This window comes from Bombus impatiens, unplaced genomic scaffold, assembly GCF_000188095.3.
Source record: "Bombus impatiens unplaced genomic scaffold, BIMP_2.2 scf_0417, whole genome shotgun sequence".
Lineage (NCBI taxonomy): Eukaryota > Metazoa > Arthropoda > Insecta > Hymenoptera > Apidae > Bombus > Bombus impatiens.
The window spans coordinates 32,854-55,735 of NT_176836.1; the positions used below are offsets into that span (position 1 = coordinate 32,854).

General features: G+C 38.9%; 2 protein-coding genes and 1 long non-coding RNA gene across 6 annotated transcripts in view; 2 read left to right on the forward strand and 1 right to left on the reverse strand.

The window, feature by feature from the left end:
- Positions 1-22,882, forward strand: part of LOC100745621 (midasin) — a 142,173-nt gene that overhangs the window by 17,955 nt on the left and 101,336 nt on the right. The window lies entirely within an intron of this gene.
- Positions 1-22,882, forward strand: part of LOC112212984 — a 59,094-nt gene that overhangs the window by 3,778 nt on the left and 32,434 nt on the right. Inside the window, exon 2 of the long non-coding RNA XR_002946840.2 lies at positions 7,874-7,876. This is a non-coding gene — a long non-coding RNA (uncharacterized LOC112212984). The remainder of the gene's footprint in view (positions 1-7,873; positions 7,877-22,882) is intronic.
- Positions 1-22,882, reverse strand: part of LOC100742634 — a 76,366-nt gene that overhangs the window by 1,506 nt on the left and 51,978 nt on the right. For 3 of the 4 annotated variants that reach the window (XM_033321221.1, XM_003490200.4, XM_033321223.1), the window contains exons 3-8: positions 20,979-21,180; positions 19,570-19,822; positions 13,486-13,740; positions 8,542-8,646; positions 6,638-6,820; positions 3,641-3,940 (exon numbers count right to left, since the gene is read on the reverse strand). In XM_033321221.1, coding sequence (XP_033177112.1) covers positions 3,641-3,940; positions 6,638-6,820; positions 8,542-8,646; positions 13,486-13,740; positions 19,570-19,822; positions 20,979-21,172 — 1,290 coding nt within the window. In that variant the 5' untranslated portion in view covers positions 21,173-21,180. The remainder of the gene's footprint in view (positions 1-3,640; positions 3,941-6,637; positions 6,821-8,541; positions 8,647-13,485; positions 13,741-19,569; positions 19,823-20,978; positions 21,181-22,882) is intronic. The other variant, XM_033321222.1, reaches the window with a different exon arrangement.

The following is a 22,882-nucleotide window of genomic DNA, read 5'->3' on the forward strand; positions in this document are numbered from 1 at the left end:
CAAGCAATTCCTGAACATATTAACAGAGTGTGCTATCATTTCGTTCTTGAAATAAAACAATTTTTTTGTTACACACTAAACCTCACAATATTTTTAATTATTTTCAATTATCCGCATATTCTCAGCTCATAATGTTTTCATATTATACGTTACAAACGAAAAACAATGACTACGCGTCATTGAGAAATTAAAGATAGCACACCTGGGCTATTTTTCTCGCGAGGAGTCTACGTTCTCGCTACTATCGCTACTTTTTTCTAATATCTTTTCTTCTCAAACGATTGCTGTACTACGAAATTAGAACGAAATTATTTTTGAAAAATCATTTATTAGCTATACGAATGAACAATTCAAGTATTTTCAGTGAAACTAAAAGTTTATTAAAAAAAAAAAAAAAAAAGATACCGCAAATCGTTCGATCAAAGTATTTGTTTGTCGTTTTCTATAACTTTAAACCGTCTGTTATTTCATTGGCAACTAAGTGATTGCGGATTTTGTCATTAGGTGGTATTGACAAAATCCGCAATCATTTAGTTGCCAATGAAATAAACCGTGGCAACGTTGGATCGTACGCTGCGATGAAAAATCGTAATGAATGTTGTTTGAGACGCGTTGCAGCAGCTACTTTGGTCGCCAGACATTGCTCTCCTTATCAAATACCCATTTCCAATTAATGGATCAGATACTAAAGTAATTCGACGATTGGATGTCAGCCGGAAGACGCAGCATTTCTCCGATATGAAATCCATCACTTGGCTGATGGATGGTTCGAAGTTAGGGAAGAAACCAATGGCGAATACTTTGATCGAGAAGAACTTGCTGTATTTTCTTTTAAATAAGCTTCCAGTTTCGCTGGAAGCTTGCAATCGTCTGTTTGTGTACCTAATACTCGACAAACTTTTAATCATTTGACGCAAAGATAAGAAATCAAGGAAAGTTGAATTCTCCTTTGCGCAAACTCATATTTATTAGATTTGGCAACTAGGTGATTGCGGCATTTGTCAATACCACCTAATGAGAAAATCCGCGGTTCCTGAACATATTAACAGAGTGTGCTATCATTTCGTTCTTGAAATAAAACAATTTTTTTGTTACACACTAAACCTCACAATATTTTTCATTGTTTTCAATTAACCGCATATTCTCAGCTCATAATGTTTTCATATTATACGTTACAAACGAAAAACAATGACTACGCGTCATTGAGAAATTAAAGATAGCACACCTGGGCTATTTTTCTCGCGAGGAGTCTACGTTCTCGCTACTATCGCTACTTTTTTCTAATATCTTTTCTTCTCAAACGATTGCTGTACTACGAAATTAGAACGAAATTATTTTTGAAAAATCATTTATTAGCTATACGAATGAACAATTCAAGTATTTTCAGTGAAACTAAAAGTTTATTAAAAAAAAAAAAAAAAAAGATACCGCAAATCGTTCGATCAAAGTATTTGTTTGTCGTTTTCTATAACTTTAAACCGTCTGTTATTTCATTGGCAACTAAGTGATTGCGGATTTTGTCATTAGGTGGTATTGACAAAATCCGCAATCATTTAGTTGCCAATGAAATAAACCGTGGCAACGTTGGATCGTACGCTGCGATGAAAAATCGTAATGAATGTTGTTTGAGACGCGTTGCAGCAGCTACTTTGGTCGCCAGACATTGCTCTCCTTATCAAATACCCATTTCCAATTAATGGATCAGATACTAAAGTAATTCGACGATTGGATGTCAGCCGGAAGACGCAGCATTTCTCCGATATGAAATCCATCACTTGGCTGATGGATGGTTCGAAGTTAGGGAAGAAACCAATGGCGAATACTTTGATCGAGAAGAACTTGCTGTATTTTCTTTTAAATAAGCTTCCAGTTTCGCTGGAAGCTTGCAATCGTCTGTTTGTGTACCTAATACTCGACAAACTTTTAATCATTTGACGCAAAGATAAGAAATCAAGGAAAGTTGAATTCTCCTTTGCGCAAACTCATATTTATTAGATTTGGCAACTAGGTGATTGCGGCATTTGTCAATACCACCTAATGAGAAAATCCGCGGTTACTTAGTTGCCAATCCAATAGATCAACAGAAACGAAATATTATTAGGTCATCCCATAAGTTCGTGCCGATTTTTGTGTATACATTTCATGTGTCGATTGTGTTGAGATACGTATAATTTTCTGTGCTGGACTAGGTTAAATGCGTAGTAGAGATACTTGCATGTGAATATCAGTGTGTGGAAGTGTGTGCGTCCGAAGCGTCTCGAGAACAAAGGAATGTAGTGTGCGTCCGAAGCGTCTCGAGAACAAAGGAATGTAAACAGTTCAGTTCGTTAAGAGTCGGGTATAGAAGAAAGTGCTGAGACGCGTGCATGTGTGTATCGATTTGTCCATGAAATAAATATATCATTCTTTAATATTAATCCTCAGTGTAAATTTAGTGTTCCTATAACGTTATTTCGGCTTCAAAGATCCACAATTTTCAACAGATTTATAAACATACGGCGATAAGGAACCAATACACTTGAGCTTAGCTGATCGAGAACAGGCTAGAGCAGATTTTCGTGGCTATAAGATGGTAATATAGTGAACACAGTGACTTCTAACGGTAAAAACTCACGAGTGAAGTGCGTATCCATTTTCGACGTCTCGTGTTATATGAACTTCGGAAAGGAAGTTCTGTAACAATTGCCACGAAAAACATATGTGCTGTTTACGGAGAAAATGCGCTTTCATCTGGCACCTGTAGGAAGTGGGTTGCAACGTTTTAGAGCTGGGAATTTCTGTTTAGAAGACGAGGAACGCTCCGGGCGTCCTCCTCAAACAGACGAAGATAAAATTCGGGATCTTGTTGAAAAATCACCAAGTGATACCATTAATTCAGACAAATATTGCACTCGGTTAGAAAAATTAAGGGAAGCGCTAGCTGAAAAACGACCAGGTTTAGCGAATGGGAACAACGTTATCTTCCATCACGACAACGCTAGACCGCATGTCGCGAAAAGCGTTAGAAAAAAATTGTCTGAATTTAATTGGGAAATTTTACCACATCGCCCATATTCCCCGGACATTGCCCCATCTGATTACCACCTGTTCAGAGCATTACGACACTTCTTAGTAGGCAAAAAAATTGAAAATATCGACATTCTGAAAAATAGCTTAGAAAATTATTTTAAAGAAAAACAAGAGAACTTTTATCGGACGAAATAATGGCCCTACCAGAGAAATGGCAAGAAGTTGTACAACGAGAGGGCGATTACATTTTTTCATGAAACTGAAAAATATGTAAACAATCTTTACATATATATCCGTTCGAAAAATGGCACGAACTTATCAGATGGCCTACACAACGAGTAGCGTATTTTCGACATTTTACGCGTACTTTTGCATCAACAAATTTCCCACGAACAGATGAAAATCCACGATGGTCTACGCAAATAAGCAGAGAAAACGAGCGCGAAGCTTCTCTAACAAACGAAAAGCTACAAGCCATTTTTCCATAGCAGCCAGCCCTTTGATCGTTTCGTAAGCAACGATGTTGTATCAGCAGCTCGTAAAGCAACGTGACCTTCTTTCTGCGATGCTATTCTACGATCACTGTCATAGAAAACGTAGAAAGTGGCGAGAAAGCGTTTCTTTGAAATACCAGTAAATGTTTGCCAGTGGGTGGCAAAGGTGGTTTGAGCAGTGCCACGTCGGTTAGATCCGGACACGCATCGGGTTGCACCAGCGGTGGTTCCGGCGGCGATGGCACCGCCTCCATGGGTTCGTGGTATCGTGGTGGCTGCACGCTTTCCACGGGGATGCTTGGACCCAGAATCCAGCTGGCGATCACCTCGCAGCAGCCGCAGAAGAACTCCGACAGGCCTTGACGTAGGCCGCGGTGCAGGCTGAGGAAGAGCACCGGGTTCACGAATGCGTGGATGTACGCGATATGTAGAGTCACCTGGAATTTTCGTTGGCCCACGTTTGTAAAAACGATCGATTTCTATCAACTCGTATGATCTTAGAACGCAGCTGCTCTAACTTGCGCGTTTACAAATATCTTTAAACTAATTAACGCGTCGAGGATTCATTCGGTGGATCAGCAAACAAATTGAAACTTTTTCTAAAACTTTTGCTGAATTTATATTCCCGGGAAGCTTCGTGAAACTGTCTGCAAACTTAAGCTCGTACGAGAAGATCGCTTGAATATTCTAATTACGTAGACGTTAGACTAATGTGAGAGAATGTGAGGTGCCATTCATCGAGTAATGGGAAGGGGAGAAGCTAAATGTTTCTGTGGTGTGAGAAAGTCGAAGGAGTAGTGTTATTTGTCAGAAGACTAGAGAAATTTGTATTTTTGTCTGTTGGAGACAATTTGGACAGATGAATTTGGGCTGTTTGAGACAATTTGGACAGATCAATTTGGACTGTTTGAGACAATTTCATCGACCATATTCATCTGTCGCTTGATGCATTCAGTTCATTGTTCACCGGTGAATTGTCTCACGAATAAAAGAAACATTCAGCACTGTCTTCTCTTACGAATGCTCGTAAGCTGCTTTCGTCTTTGCTCAAGTGTCTCCTATTAGGAATATCTTGGATTCGAGGAAAGAACTGAAATTAGTCTGAGGGCAGTGTTTTGTGCAAACGACGATACTAAGACTGGAAACTGATAGAGGAACTGATCAAACGACTTGCTTTTGAATAAGAATACTCGGAAGAGGAAAGAAGACATTTAACGGGGTATTACTGAAACGATCATATTCACGTAAATGAGGCAGACGACGTTGTTCCGACTTATGGCAGTTTTGAACTCTTGCGGATTGTTGCTTCTGTGTTCTTCGAAATTTTTGTACGATGCGTGTGAAACAACGTGCTTCATATTTTTATCGTAGATCTACTTCACCTTGAAGATCAACGAATAATCTGCCAGTTTGAGTGCATTCGCGTTTGCTATTAATCAATGCCTTTGGCCTGGCGAACTTATTCTCGCATCTCGTTGTGGAAAGACGAGAAACGCGCGAGAAAAAGAGGAAGAAGAAGAAGATGGAGGTCTTTGTGACTGGAACAGAAGAGCGAGAAGGTGGAACTTGAATTCGTATTGTGCATCCAGGAAGCGAAATGACGGCGCGTATCCGTTGCTAGTGAATGGTTGTCACGTTAGAAAAGCTTGTGCGTCGATGTTTGAAAGAAACTGACGGTTGCTCGCGTGAAACACAGGAAAAGTGCAGTAGAACAGTGTCGTGGCATTGTTCGAGTCGGAGGATTTTTTAGTAATTTTTCTTCTAATTCTGAAATCAAATTTCGCCTGCTCTTGGCTACCTAAATGTGAACTGATCAACCAGAAACTAGATTCTCCGGTGAAATTCTACGTAGCTTTGTGAAATGATCTCTTGTCCAATTCTTTGAGAAATCTGGTTTTCCAACGTACGCGTTTCTATACGTTCGGTTAGTCTGCGTGTGGAAATAGAAATTAGAGTGGAAGGCGTTAATTGTTAGCGAGAAGAACCGTTAGGAAAAATTCGATATTTCGTATCGAAGGCAAAGAATCATCGCCAATTAAAGATGTTGAATCTTGGCGATTCGATATAACGTCAGGTGGCCTTAATTGCAGCTGTGTTGAATTAACGAGGCTCTTGTTCCTGCAGAAATTCGTCCAACTTGAATCCATTTAATTATGAATACACGACTTCGACGTTAAATCAGAATCCATAAATGACGAAATTGTCTTACTCTTTGCTTTCTCGCGAAGTTCCATTTAAGCAAACAGCTACAACGTGTACAGTAGTGCTGTAATTATTGGCTTGGCAACTAAGTGACTGCGGATTTTGTCATTAGCTGGTATTTACAAAGCCGCAGTCACTTAGTTGCCAACCCAATATTATTTGTCTACTGTGAACGACGCTTAAGAAGAATCGTAGGAAATTTGAATTTCGTCTGGGCATAAGAAAAAAGGACGCTGTAGATTGCAAGTAATGTCTTTGACTGTAATAAGTTGTTTAGTAGACGTTTATTCGTTGTTTAAAATGTCACGCCACTTCTGCCAGGCAATTCAATGAGCTCTCGTAACCTCGATATCTCCAGTTTTAGAACAGTGAAGAAGAGGGAGTCGCATAGTACTCGAGCGTCCTCGAAGCTAACATAAAACTAAAAGCAAAACTAAAATCTTAAGTAAACCACCTACACGGTGTCATAAATCCCTGACATAACACACCTGGATATAAGTAGACGACCCTAATACTAAAACCAACATAATGTTTCTTTAATCTCGGTGACTTTGAGAGATAAGAGAAACCAGTAAAGAGATAGGAATCTCGAAAAAAAGACGAAAAAGAGCGCGTTACATCGGGAGAATTAACGTTCTGATCGTTAGACCAGAGATAGAAGAATCGGCTATTTCTGGTTCAACGTGCAAAAGTCGTTTCAAATTGTCATTTACACGACTAGATTCGATCAATTGGATCGTTTCATCATTTCAACTAAAAGTATTAGTGCAATGTAAACGAGGTTTAACTGACTGAATGGAGAGAGCGTGAATAGTCACGCAACAACACCAATAGAATCAGTTTTACCTGTTTTCGTGCCTCCTTTTTGTCCTTTGAACTTGTTGGCGTGAATTTTCATAAAACTGTCATTTAGCTGGCGATTTCGCAATTACCTCGTAACCAGTTGTAATCCCGATGATAGGATGATTCACCAGAGTGACGAAGAACAGTGGTCCCCAAAAGATAACGTACGCGGTGGTGACCACCAGAAACATCTTCACCCTCTGCACGCCCTCCCTCTCCATCCTCTTTAAGTAATTCCTCATTTTCCGGTGCTCCTCCGCCGCTCCGCTCCTCTGAAGCAATACTTCCCTTTTAGCAGATCGACGAAACCAGATGCGCTGACGTTAGAAGAGCGTTTTGTGCTGGTCGACGCTGTTCCTCTTCCAGGGCGGCCGCAGAGGGGTCGACTCAGGCGTTAGACCGGCGAGAAATTTTAGCGAGTCGTCTCGTGTCAATGGAAATGTAGCTCGGTCATCAACATATCAACACGCACACATATATGTGTATATATATACATGTAAATTCTTACATTTAACACGTTGACTAACACGCGTGTTTTCAATGAAATCTCCTTCAGGACACGCGTGCCGCAGTACCAAGCGTTCTCTGCTACCTAATCCCATCGATATTTTAGATAACTTAAATTAACTTAGATAACTTATTTAGATAACTTAATTGGTCATTGAGGAAGAAAGAAGAACTGATGGTACCGAGGAAGGTACAATTCAATTTGACGAACGGGATGAATTTAGTTACTCAATAGTTTTATTATTTCCTGTGGAATCTTTTCAAATACCTACGACGATTCTTCGCAAGTAGTCAAATAATCGTCACCCGAATACGGGTGACGCGGTCCCATTAGAAACTTTGCTGTCACCCGAATACGGGTGACGCGGTCCCATTAAAAACTTTGCTGTCACCCGAATACGGGTGACGCGGTCCCATTAGAAACTTTGCTGTCACCCGAATACGGGTGACGCGGCAGTCAACGTGTTAAGTAAAATTGAGAAATTGATATAATATAAAGTTAGACGAGCGAAAAGAACGACAGTGAACGTACAATTTCGAATTAGATTTTGAAAGCGGTCATTTGACCGGACCTGGTGGTTCAGTGGCAGATTCGACCAGCGAACTCAACTTTTTCGATTTTCCGCTCCTTTCGGATTCCTCGCCTGGCGCTGCTTGCCGAACGACCGCTTACAATTAGTCGATTAAGCTAGTCGACTGTCAATTTGTATGTACACGAAGCGTTTTGGTAAAATTTCTTGTCGGTCGACCCGTCTGTAGCCATCCTCAGGTTAGCTGCCTTTCGGGCGTATCTCGCGATTGTCAAACGTATTGCAGAGGCTGTCTGTGATAATGAGGTGGCGCGGTTGAACAATGTAAATGAGGTTACCAGGAGAAATGAACCGGCCGTGCGTACAGCACTGGGTGTCAGGGTTTTAATCTAAGCAAAAATAATATTCTGCATGGTGTTGCTTATATTTTTATTTTTTTTTTTTTGTTTTTTTCTTTGTCACTTTGATTTGTAGAGAATACGATCGTAAGATCCTCTCTTTTCTTAAATGTTGTGCTACATGTCGGAGATGCCGGATCTATCGAAATGTGGCGAGTTGTTTGGAATTTTTAATCTGCGGCAGAATAAAATTGTTGATCGTTTCTCTGTCTGTTCTATATTTCCAGAATATGTGAGGTTATGTGTTGTTTCTTTCAAACGTTCATATAGCATTTTGAGAAACGGATAGCGTATGAATTCTTTGGTTTTTTTCCTAGAGTTTTCAATGCGGCAAGTTTTCTACAAGAGAGAAAATCGTACGCTAGATAATTCGCAAAGAAACATTCTGAACAGAAATTTCTTCGAAGTAATTGAATCCTCAACGAATGGTATCTTGAATACGCAAGTCCATACTTTTAAGGAACTGTTTTACGAAGAGACACGTAATAACAGCGTTTTTTTTTTTTTTTTTTTTAAGAGAAGCAGATTCATAGCGAGTGATTTATTGTTCGTTATTACCTTGGGCGTGCCACCGTTCGTAGATGCGGCAGAATTTTCAGGAACCGCGTTCGTTTGTTGGTTACCCGTTGTATTCACGAGAATCGTTAGTAGTGCTACCTTTACCTGATACAAAAATCGATTATTTTCAGTAGAAAATGAAGGAAAATTACGTTGGTGCGATTGATAGCAAAAATCCTTGTGTTTTCTATCTCAAATCCCTGAAATATATTTGTACACAGTGCGAAACAAACTTTGAATAATTTATGAAAATTGTTAATAATAAACGAGGATTAATCGTATTGATTATAAGAAAAAAGTTAAGAATTTCGAGAGACATGTTCATTCGTAAAAGGACGAAGAAAAAATTCCACTACGATCGTTAGTTACATAAAAAGAAGATTGTAAATTAATCGTTCAAATTGTATAAACAAATTATACTTAAACACTTTAGTATACTATATACGCTATATCATGCTATATAAAAGAATTTAATAACTACGAAAAAAATTCTAATTTACACGCTAAAACGACTTTCATATTTAATACTAAGAGGATGAAAAATGAAATTCCATGGTTAAAAAAAAATGACGACTCTTTCCTCGTCGCAAAATAAAAAAAATGCAAATTATGAAAACCGCAAGAGAAAAGGAAAATTATGCTTTGAATTGCTGGTTCCACTAAAACGATTCTACTTCGACAGCAAGTTAAAGCCAAAGATTTCAAATTATAGAAAATCTAATTACTTCACTAACTTAATTACTCCCTTTTTACGTACTTTGCTAATTACGAGGAAAATGCTAAATTAATCATTACCATTCAAATAATCGTTCTCTAAATTTAGCAGTAAATCTAATCGAATTTAAAAATTACGCTTAAAAACTACTACACTAAAGTAAAATGAAAAAAAAAAAATAATGATAATAATAAGAAAAAAATTCCGTTGACACTGCACCGAAGAGAATAAAATTTCTAGCTTTTCAAGCCACTGTCAGCTTTAAGTCATCGCTGTTCATTGTTGCATTAAATTCTCGTTGTTTTAACGAATGCTCATTTCTATTAATATTGACTTACAACTTTCTCGACTGGTAAGCGGATTGGCAAATTTACTGAGCAAAATGAAATCGGTGGCTACTAATTACAGCCTAATCAGTCGCCACCGTGTCTGACGTTTGCGTTAATAAAGCAAACTACCTGTTAAATCGCCAGGAAACCGTGTTTCAGTTATAGAGGGCGTACTATTCTTTGTGTTTGCTCTGAGTCAACGTTTCCTAGAACTTAGCATGTACACTGTCTCGCGAAAGTATTTTATGCGTTATACAGAACGTTTTGAAGTTTTATCAGTGTTATACAGCGCCTAATAGATTCCTACCGATGAAATTTATTAGACTTTGGTCGGTTTCTTTCTGCACGTTTATGAACCAGTGTAAAAATATTTCTTCCGGGCCATGGTGAATGCAGCGAAAGATGAAAAGAAAGTGCGCGAGCCAGAAATAAATGCAGAGAATTCTCGTCGTTCTGGAAGAATTGTCTGGTAACGCTGTATATCTGCGATTGTTCTCAAACTCCAACATATCGATAAGGGCTATTTAACACTTTACCGACCGCTAGTGGTTCAACAGCATACGCACGTCCGACCGGCAGCTCAGACGCATATTCTCCCTGGCGCCGGCTCTGTTTCGGTTTAGACTCTCCAATATCATTCTTTTTATTCATCGCGAACGGTACGTTTTTCAAATTGGTATAAAACTATGGGAGCTTAGAAAGCAAAGCAACTGACGCAATTGAGCAAGGTATGTAAATAACAAATTACTGCTCAAATAATAAGAAAGATTGTCGGCGATCAGAAGCCGATTAATAGACTATCGGTCGATAAAGTGTTAAGAAGGTAAAATGCCATCAAACAGAGTGTCGCTTCTGTACTTTTAATTTTATATTATAGCTAAACTTTGGATTAAGCGTGAAAGCACTTGCTCGCATCGTAAACGAGTTTCCACGTAAAGTGAGAAAATCCAATACGAGTTTTAGGTTTAATTTTAATATGGGATTAAGATATTATACTTTTAAGATATACTTTTTTTATAGCGTTTTACCTTTTTTTAAATGGTCCTCTCCAGTATATCGAAGTTGGAAAAGATCGCAGGTAAATCCGACTAAATTGTAAAATATTGCAATTTTTATATAATACATAGTTTATGATTTTATTCTGCCCTGTACGACTTTATACGGGCTTTCCACGTTATGGGAATTTATAGACGTAAATCGTGCGGAATCGAGCAACTTCGAAATTTTGATATTTGAGGATTACGAAGCTTGGGAACGGACGAATTTAGAAACTCATGAAAATTGAATGAAATACACTGCTCTGGGCTATTATCAAACATTTTCATCCGCAGTATCGTTTTTAGCCACGTATTTACCTACGATAAAGGATCGTTCGAATATTTTTCGCTTTGCGATCGATGCACCAAAGCTGCGCCGAAATCAACGCGTACGTGACGCTTCGTATCGTTCCTTTACGAGGCAGATACGCGAAATTAACGACGGGAAGTGAAAGAGAAGGAGAGAGAGAGAGAGAGGAACTGACGAACGGCGCTAGCTTGGTTTCTCTGTAGTCACACATAGATTGCGCTCAATACGTCAAATTCTCTACTTGTGTTATCGTAATACTTCTGTAACACACATGTTATATCGATGGATTATTTTCCAAGCAACAAAAGCGTACGCTATTCTTTTAAATCGTTCGCTTAAAGCGGCTACGAGAAAAAGGTATCTGTGCAAGCTCTTGTCTCTCGATGAAGCGTTTACTTGTCAGATTTGTTCTGGTCGTTTACCAAAAACAATGCAAAAGTGGTAAGTATTAACGCTTAGCCAATCGCGTGCGCCACAGCGAGCTATACGTTCGCGCCGCGTTCGGACAGTCAACTTATACGACGCCGTCCATCGCGTATTTTTTCAAGCATCCTGGACTGATATTAGGACTTTACCCATAATTAATATTAATTTAGAACTACAAAAAAAAAAAAAATAAAGAAGTTCACATATTGCTTATACAAAACATCAAACTAAAAGTATAAAAAGATATAGGTAAAATTAAAAATATTTAAAATGGCTAAAAGGACTTGAAGGTGAAAATAAAATTTCATAATGCATTTTAATATTTTTTTACAGTGTGGTATCGTTCGATTATAACTTTACTTAATCATAACTTGTTGCGTAACTTTTTAATTAATTTTAACACCACTAAAGTGGTGTATTTTATTATATACTGTACTTTATAAAAGAAGAGAAAGTGGCGCAATTAATTGGCAACAATTCCAGGTAAACAATAACTGATAATAACAACAAAAAAAGAAGGAAACTGTTTATTCGATTGGCTAAGTGTTAACGCAAATAGTCAAAATGAAGTAGAGACGTTGATGTTACGAAAAAATCGGAATTCCATTTATCCCTTCGTAGTAAAGTGCTGTGGAGAAGATTGTGCCGTTTGGATTTCTCTCTTGTATTCGAAAAATGATATTCACTATGCATCACCTAGACATCATGCGGTAATTGTTCGCATCGCCAGCAAGTTATCGATGTATCGCCGATTCGTTTACTGATTCCTACATTTTAACACTTCGACTGCCACATGGGTCATATATGACTCATCACGATTTCTCCTTCGACGCCACGGTGGTCATCGGTGACCGGAGCGCTTCGACTTCTTACAATTGTAAAAATTGATTGAAAATTGACAGTTAGGGCATTTTGAATATAACCGATAAATAGAAGATACTTTGAAATGAAAAACGTCCCATTGAACGATTAAACATTTTTATTAGAACATCGATAAAAAAAATGAGAAGAAATGTTGCATCTAACGGTGCACTGTGTTAAAACACTTTAAACATAAACGTGGCTCATCGATACAATCTGGACGATAGGTGGTCACCTTTTTCCTCCGATTCTTAGCAATTTTTCATCCTAATTGTTTAACATTTTTTTATACCACTCTCTGCAAAATTTTCGTGCCAGCTACGCTTGCCCTTCTTTCTTCTGCATTTCGTGTCGCAATCTTTGTCGAATAAGTATATTTGACTGCTCTGGTGAATGGCACTGTGTAAGGTGCATTGCCAGTGCCATTCTAAAATCTGATACCTGGATTTTTGTTTTTGTTGCTTGTTTAGAGAGTATCATCGCGTTTGAAATTGGTATATTTAACAATAACTCTAAAGCTAATTTTATATACCACTTGAGGGTTCTTCTACGTAGTGTAGAATATGCTATCATTTGATCTGATAAGTCTACAGCACATTTTCCTCTCTTGCAATCTACCACTACCATTGGTTTATCGCAAACATAATTTTCTTTACGGACCTCTACCATTTCAGCCGAATGTTTCGTTGAAATCATAAAAATAATCGTAATACTGTTTACTAATATCTTCTACACGTTTCAACAATATATTCTGCACATTTTGCTTACGACGAAATAACGAATGCGAATGGTTTGTTGAAATAAACGAAGCCTTGTTATAATATGTGGCTATCAACTGTTACTAAGGCGCTTGTCACCAATAAACTAAACGGTCCATTGGGGAAGAATGTTTCCGTGGCGCCCTCTGCAAAACATGTGATTTCGGCGTGGCAGTCAAAATGTTTTAATAACCTTTACGCACCATCCTGCATAGTATGAACATGTACTTCCGAGTCATCCTGTATAACCATAATCAAAACCCATAAAGCAAAACTTCGATATAAAGATGTAAAGCAGCGTAATCTCTCTCTTTATACTTGAAACGAATCTACGAAACACCATAATTCCTCGAGGAACACTTTGACCCGATTCTCCGGTATAATCGCAATAATTCGCGAAAATGGCGAACTCGTGATCTCGTGCAGCGATTTAGCGAGCAAAAGGGATGAAGCATGCGTGGAAGTAGCTCATTTATTTGGAAGAATAAACGCGAAAAGTGATACGTACCGCTTCAACGTTCGCCTTGGCCAGGTCTTTGTGCAGTTTTCGAAGATGGATGAGGGTGAGACCGACGCAAATCAAATTGATGGCGATCCAGAGAACGTTTAGGATGTAATGGCGGAATGGACCATGTACCAGAGGGCAGCTCGGTGCATTGTGGCCCGATTCCGTGTTCGCGGCTAGCGCTCCGCTTAAAAATGTCGGGCCCAGGTTGATGGTGATGCTCGCGAACCATATCATGAACGTGCCGAATAACACGCACTGAAACAGAGCGCGTCTTTACGAGGCTTTGTGCTACTCGATACGTCTGTTAGAAGCTGTGAATAGTGGCGTGCGATTTTTCACACGCTTCTACTTGTCGCCGGTTTTCTTCGAACTTTGTAGCCAGACTCGTGTTGGATGACAAAGAAAGAAATCAATGGGAAGAGAATCGTTAGGATATGAAAGGAAAATGAACGTAAGATCGACTTGGTTTATTTCAAATTTTCTTCTCTGTATGCATTAGGTTTCGAGTGGAATTCCAGAACAATTCTGCGCGCAGAACAATCTAACACACTTTGTCTTATTAAATTTCACGTTTTATGTTAGAAGCTAATATTGCTATATTAAAAACGCGTTATTAAATTCTGTAGCACGTTCCAGATAGTTCATTAAAGTAGCCAAGAGAACGTTCAAGAGCGTTGCGTAACGACAATAATTATGAGTTAAATGAATTTGATTGAAAAGTTATTTTATTTAAAAATTAGCTGAAAAGTAGAGGATAGAAATATAAATTCCAGTGGTTTAAAGACTAGATTTTATCCATAAACGCGACTAGAAAGTTGAAAATAATCTGCGTTCGTCGTATATGACTTCTACGAGGCGTGGTTCGATTAAATAAAACCGTGCTCGCTGCGTCTATTGTTAAAATGACACGCAGCGCTTTTTTCATGACATTTTTTGTTTCCATGAATGATGGGTCAACTAAGATAGCATCTATTGGGTCGCTCGGAAAATTCGTTCCGATTTTTTGGAGAATTTAATAAAACAACAGATATTGCTTTGTACCTCTCCATTAGGACAGTTGTTTTCAAACGTATGGCACTAAAAAACGTTACTAGAAGCATCTTGAAATACGCTCGTCGATTTTTAATAAAATATTACACTCGTCAAACGCTGCTCTGAAAGTTCATTCCGATTTTTGGGGAATTTAATAAAATAATAAATTTTGCTTTCTACCTCTCCATTAGGACAGTTGTTTTCAAACGTATGGCACTAAAAAACGTTACTAAAAGCATCGTGAAATATTCTTGTCGATTTTTAATAAAATATTATTCTTGTCAAACGCTGCTCGGAAAGTTCATTCCGATTTTTAACTCTTTAGCCGACATAAAAAATCATATTGAAAAGTTCTTGGCCGAAGAACCTGAGAGATTACGGAAGGATGGAATATTCAAGTTGCGTGAAAAATGGAGCAAAAATGGCGCCTATATAATTCGGTAAATGTAGATCGGAACGAACTTTCCGGGCGACCCAGTATATTGTAAAGCGATGATATCCCGAGGCTATCGAACGAGATTGTGCATGATCGAACGATTCTTATTTAACGAATGGAAGCGCAAATAGGAAGAGGCTCGTACAGACAGAAAGACGAAGGTTCCCGAGAATATAATAGAACCGTGACACGTATTGTTAGAACGAATTAACCAGCGGACAAGTGTGGTGTAAACTGTCCGCAACGGAATGCTGCCGTGTCGGGATTAATCGCCACGTGTCTCGTTTATTCGAGGCGACCTTTTGCCGACGTGCGACGCCTCGATTAACCCGATTCGATCCGACGATCCCTCCTATTAATCAAACTTTTAATTATTCCAATATCCCGTAGCCATTGATTCCGATCGCTCGTTATCGTTATCGTTTCGACCTCGTTTCTTAATTACGAACTTTGCATAATCGACTTTAATGCCAGGAGCAGGTCCTATGTATATAGAAAAAGTGTTAAGCTTATTCTAAATTGTTAATTTTTAAATTTCTGCCGACGCTTCAGGTGCGATCGCCGTTGTTCTTTGCAAAGTATACAGGGTGGCTCGATCAAGTGGGACCACCTAAATATTTGCCTTATCGACGATTGTACGGAAAAGCTTCTCGGGACGACTACTTCGAAGGGCACGTGTCACGACGGAAAAGAATTTTTTCTCGTAGCCATCTTTTCACGAGATTTCAAAATCATCGGTATATTAATTTAGACGTAAGCCTGTATTTTAATATCCATCGATCTTGTCTTCTTTATACAAAAGTATGAAAATGTTTAGTTTCTAAGATGTTTCGATCTTTATTTTGCAAAAACTTGGCGTATGAAAGACAAGAAATGGACTAAAAAAAAAATGGAATAAAAAATCACATCGATTGGTCTAAAAAATATATAAAGTTCTATTCAAGAAAAATACCGAGATACTTGTAGAGAACAGGAAATGGAGAAAAGATTCTTTCCACTGCTAGACACACACGTGTCGTTTGAAACGACGTAACTTTGTCTTGAGAAACTTTTTCATGCAACGATACGTAAGTCAGATATTCAGTTGAGACACCCTGTATATTTTTTATAATACATATCCTGCTTTCTAATAGCGTGAAATTAAATTAATTATTTTATAGGAAGAACACTTCTATTTTTTTCCGTTTTGGAGCTAAGCTTTCCCCAATTACGTGGGACACCCTGTATAAAAGCTAGAAAAAGCAAGCGTGAAAGTGTGAAAATCGTCCGTATATCTGCGACTAACGCTGTACACAAGTGCGGTAGCGATAAAACAAAACGCAACTAAAAGAGCAATATTTTTCGATATGCACAATCAAATTGGCAATTGTTTCCGAGAGAAGAAATACAGCGACCGAGATTGACTGGATTTTTTCATTTCACGCTCTAGCAAATAAATTCGCAGAGTTTTTAATCGTTAAACGCGACAGAATCCACTCAGAAATCTATAAATAATTTTTCCAGTGCCACTTTGTCACAGTGCTTTCAAGTTCGATGGTGAGAACCGTGTTCTACACTCTTCCCTACTTGCTATATGTGCTCGTTAAAATCGATCAGAAACTTGAAGCCGCCTCAAAGGCAGCCGGTCGTCACTTAAGGCTGTGATCGAGTTAAACTAGACACGACTGTGAAAATGCACATGGGAAAACGCGTAATTCTTCCAAAGATCCGCGGAATTCGATTTTGTGGGCCGTAGGAAAAAAAGCTCTTTGAACCTCGCGCTTCGCTTTATCGAATGGTTTCAGGTGAAAACGCGTCGAGACACGTGTAAGGATTCTGTTGTATCTCAAGGGTATTCCGCAACTTGTTCAAGTGTTTACGAATCCAGGAGTTTCGCAATCTGGAGATTCGCCAACTTCACTATACTTGATCGTTTAGATGTTTCGAATTTTTATTTATTCTATTGGAATAATTCTAGTTAGAGCTTGTTCGGCAGTTTAGGTGCGCATTTAGGAATTTAATGACTCGACAATTTGGATATTAAGAGATCTGCGAGTGTTACGATCGTTCACGAAGAAACGCGTCAGCGAGAGGCATAAATTCTCGCTACGATTCTGATAGTCCACGCCGCGAACCAGTCGCTCCCCTATTTTTATTAGGATAACAGAGGTAGTTCAAATAATTGTGACACTGAATTAACAGGGTTAATATAAGCTACTATTTTTAACAATATTTAAAATTATAATTAACACGTTACAAATGATTTAACGATGATACAACTAATTTATTATTATAATTCCACTCGACTTTATAATATTTCTCGACGTATTCGTTTGACTAAGCGATCTTCATTTTATTTCTTTGAACCTCTCGGTGCATTCGGTTTGCATTCTCGTATAATACTGACTGCCCTTCGACTTTTTCTTCTGTCTTCTCTTGGAGACGACCCCCACCACGCTCGGGTCTCGCAACCGTTCGAGCCTATGATCACGTATGCCACATTTTTTGCGTAGGTAAAATAACGGACCGAAGGCGAATCGATGTTTTTTAGAACTCGCTGCTTGACGACAACTATGCACTTATCGCTACATTGTTATATCTCGCCGGTCATGTAAGACGATCTGTCTGCAACGGTGTAGTACCAAGGGAGACGGTTAGGGACACGGACTATAGTAAACCTCGGGGCGTAACAGCGAGTTTGAAAATTTGAAATTTGGAAATTTCAAGCCTTTTGTACTTTTTATTTATTCTTTAATAATAATTTGTATTCTTAATTTCTAATCTTTAGAAATTTTTAGCATTCTTAGTCTTTTGTAACGTTTCTAGTGATGCACGAATTATTATCCATCGAATAAAATCAGCAATTTATGCGAATTTGTGCAAATGCGAAGGAAGGGAGAGGTTGAAAGTTTCGTTCGACTACCCAGATATTAATCTAAATTTCATGCTTCGTTCCAATTATTAGCGGAGATTTGTAAACTCGTTTAAATACTCGTATTAGTAGCGTCTCCTGTGAAGATAACGTAGACCAGAGATTACACGGTTTCTAAGTTTGCACAACTCCTAAACTAGTTTAAAGGATGATGACTCAACGTATGTCGCGTTTCGCTTCGGCCATTAGGAAATCAGGCACGTTGTCAGCGATATTATTAACATATTTTATCAATATCAATTTACCTTCTTTTATTAAATATTCATTTGCAAGGAAAGATGGCCAAATTTCAAAAATTATACAACTTTGAGAATGATAGAACTATAAAAATCGTAGACGATATACAGGCGTTGATCTCTGAAAATCCGGTCATTTTCCGATTCTCCTTTAAAATTCCTCGACTCTAAGAGACAGAAAAAAAGTTTTCAGACAAAAGTTACTTTTGATGAAAAAATTTATCGACGCTATAGCGAGTTGTCAAGTGTCCATCCGAGTGTTCACTCTTGGGGTGAATTTGAACAATCCCAAAAAATATTGCGTAATAAGACTTGTAATTCTTGGAATTTCCGAGTTGGAGATGTTCCCTTGTTCGTTTACAATCGATTGTTGTATCGTTAAATGATAATTTCTCTTTCGTAGTCGTTTAGTTTTTTCTTTTTTGGAATTAATTTTTTAATGTTTAATAACGAACGTATATATTTCTTATATCTATGTAATTCGACTGCTTCGTAATGAAACGTTGAATTCACAAGTAACCGATACGTTCAAGTAGAATAATTCACAGATTCGGCTACGCTACGATTGTTTGAATGATACGATCGATGGAGCGTGGGTGCGCGGCGCGTCATCCGATTACCACGGATGATCGTTCTATTGTAAATCTTCCCTCGCTAGAATAAACTTGTCCAGCAGAAGTTTCTTCATTACGAGAGCGCGTGCCTTTGCATCGGAATTTCCGCCGGCAATTTCCTACCATCGAACCTCTTTCATCGTTCAACAAATTACTTCGTAATTACAAGACACCTGTTTCCCTTGCTATCGTTTTTTCCGATTTTTCTTTATCATCCTCTGTTACTGTACGCTCTTTCCTTAATACTTTACCGACCGCTAGCGGTTCAACAGCATACTCATGTAAGTTTTTCAAATTGGCATAAAACTGTGGGAGCTTGCAAAGCAACGCAACTGAGCAAGGTAGCTTAGTACAAAATAACAAATTACTGCTCGAATAATGGAAAAGATTGTCGGCGACAAAAAACTGATTAATAGGGTATCGGTCGGTAAGCGTCGGCGACAGAAAGCCGATTAATAAGCTATCCGTCGGTAAGCGTCGGAGACAAAAAACCGATTAATCGGCTATCGATCGGTAAAATGTTAAGCAACTAACGAGGGAAAGTTTGAAAGTGAAATTAATGTTTTCCAGAATTTCGTTACGTCCTTGGCGCTAAAGTGCTAATTATGATTCAGCAGGATTTAAGAGCTTCGAATTCCTCGAATCTTCTGCAACTGACAATTTGTATCGTCCAAATCGTACAACTTTACGTACGATTACGTTCGAATGTAGTTTTGCGAATGCAGAATGTGGAAGATGGAAGATCGTAGACGAGTAAACTGTGACGTTATTATTCAAAGCAAATACTATCCTATGCATAATAATTTAGACGATGTATAGTTAAACGTGTGGGTAAAAGGGTCGAAGAACACTTGCCTGAGGCGAATCCATGAGCAAAGGAGCCGCTAGGTCTGCCTCCTCGTCGGTTTCCGGGAAAATCGGACTGTCGTTCAGCACTGTCGTCAACATGTTCACCGTCGAGACTGTCACCAGCAGCAGAAACGCTGTCTCCACCAGGGAACACTTGGTCATCGGCTGACAGTTGAGTATGCTCGATCCGAGGGGCAATAAAATCGCAGCTCGAGCGCAATCCACCATCGCTTGGTGGAACAGCAACCCCTGTGACCATCTGAAACGCATGAAACATTTTCGTCTCCTCTGTTTTTCCCACATCGACTAGACGTACGTTTATTAACATCGATATTCAGCCTGTCGCTGTCCCTACATTTGCACAAGTGGCAGCAAACATCAGCGTCGAAATATTAATTTGTCGAGATGATAAACTCTCGCAGGAAGCAATTGCTGGTGTATTTTCACCACGACGAATGCTGCACATTCTCGTAGAATAAACAGCGCAAATTGTTACGACCGTTCGCGGAGAGACGCGGTCGCTAGGAAAACGCGTCAGTGAGAGGCGTAAATTCTCGATACGATTCTGTTAATCGACGCTGCGAAATAGTCGTTCCCCTGTTTCGATTAAGATAACAGAGGTGGTTCAATGAATGTAACACTGTATTAACAGGTTAACATAAAATAATATATTTGATAATAAAATGATGAACACGCCACAAATTGTTTTACAATGAATATGGTAAATATATTACAGAAAGTTGACTCGACTTTACGATATCTCTAAATGAATTCGTTAGACTATTTGATTTTGCTCGTCAGACCTCTCGATGTGTAACGTTTGACTCGTCAGAAGGAACTGATTGCCTTTCGATCATTTCTTTGTCTTGTTTGGAAGATGACCCCCACTATGCTCGGGCCGCGCCACCGCTCGCGCCTATGATCACGTATACCCCTTCTTGTGTAGAAAACGTAACGGACAAAAATCGACGTTTCTGGAGCTCGCTGCTTGGCAACAACTATGCGCTCGTCGATACATTGTATATAATCCGACGGGCAGATAAGACGATCTGCCTGCGACACTGTAGGACCGCGAGCGACGGTTAGAAAATACAGTCTGTGGTAAGCCTTGTGGCGTAACACAAATCATCTTTTCTTACGCGAAGCAACAAATTACACAGATAACGTCATCCAAATATTAATGTTAGCAACCACGGCATATCACGCGCGCTTTTTTTCTTCTTTGCAAACATTGTTTAATTACAAAAGAGAGGAAGTTTTTCTCCACTCAACATGTGACAACTTCACGACGATGCTGAACCTCGCACGTTGCTCGACCGCGCGTTTTTCCCTCGTAAAACGTCTGTTTTGTTGCGCGAGTAAACGTATTTTCATCGAGTTTTTCGAAAGTTTGCTGTTGGTGTTATCGGAATTACCTGCGCAACTGGCGTTTGGCCAGGATCAGCGCCATCAGCAGGAAGTTGGCGCCCATGCCGAGAGCGCCGAGGCTGAAGATGAGAGTGGCCTCGGTTGCACCACCTGGATGACACTGGAACACCTTGGTCGCGTTCGACGACCCGTTTCCCGACGCGCCGATGCCGAATCTTAGATTGGCCCCGATCATCGCCATCAGTTAACCTGTTTCACGAATTTTCAGTAAGCAGAACTAGCAATCGTTGAGATTTGATTTTTTTTCTAGAAGCTGGAGAAAACTGTAAATTTGACAAAATTATTGCAAGTTGTTAGGAGAACGTCGCGACAGATCGCCATCCTCTTGCGATGTTCAACATTTTCCATATAAAAATTCACGCGGCCAATGAAAATTCCACGTACTACTAATATCTACGTGATCAGGGATTAGTTTATTTGCGCATGATTAATACTATTGAAAGTAATTAAATTTGCTTCGCATGGATGATAGCGATGCGAACGTAAGCTGACGTGTGATGTGGTTGCGGCTGTGCAATCATCGAGAAGCGTAAACAGAATAATTAGAGAGCAGGTACAGCGTGCGCATTTGGCCAATTTCTGCGTTGTAATAATTTGCAGTATTTGAATTCCATCGCAGCGACACGTTCTCCTTCTCCTATAAATATTTATATCATACAATAGCAATGGATTTACTCGTATAAATCATTATGAATTATTTATTACGACGTACACTTGCTCAGCCAATGTCACTTTTAATACCGTGTCTAACCTGACGTGTAGCTTTCTTCACACGTGTTTCCACGACACCGTAAAAGTTTCGTTAACACGTTGGTCACCACGTCACCCATATCTATGTGACGGGTCTGCTTCCATGGGGCGCCCGTAACATGGCTGACACTATTCTTGTTCGAATTAATTAATTATAGCATATTATACAGGGTGGTTGGTAACTGGCGATACAAGCGGAAAGGGGGTAGTTCTACGCGAAAAAAGAAGTCGAAAATATAAAATAAACATTTTTCGTTTGAGGCTTTGTTTTCGAGAAAATCGACTTTGAATTTTCGCTCGGTACGCGTGTGGTACGTTATAACGGATGTCACTGTAGATCGTTGTCTCGATGGACTTCTTTTTTTGCGTAGAATCACCCCCTTTCCACTTGTACCACCAGTTACCAAACACCCTGTATATAGGATTTACAACTGTTGAAAATTGTGGATCTTTGAAGCCGAAATAATGTTATAGGAACACTAAATTTATACTGAGTATTAATATTAAAATACTGATATATTTATGTCATGGACGATTTCTTATATATTCATCAATACACAAAATAATGTTATAGGAACACTAAATTTATACTGAATATTAATATTAAAATAATGATATATTTATTTCATGGACGATTTCTTATATATTCATCGATACACACTTGCATGCGTCTCAGCACTTTCTCCTATACCCGATTGTTAACCGACTCTTAACCGACTCTTAACTGACTGAACAGTTTACATTCCTTTGTTTTCGAGACGCTTCGGACGCACATACTTCCACACACTGATATTCACATACAAGTATCTCTACTACGCATTTAACCTAGTCCAGCACAGAAAATTATACATATCTCAATAACAACATAAAAATATTAAAAACACATTATATCATACTTTTTATTAATTTATATTCTGGATAAAATATTACATTATGCTGTCGCATGGTATTCGTTAAAACATTGCAAACACATTTGACGTGATTTTCGACACTTCCAACAATATGTTTTAATCTTTTTTACGTTTTTTCTCGCTTCTTGGCGCGCGACAATTTGCCTCTTCTTCTCGTAACACAGGGTGCACATCCTTTTTATAGGCTTGTCCTGCTGATTCTTGCGAATCTCCTGTGGCGGCATTCGACA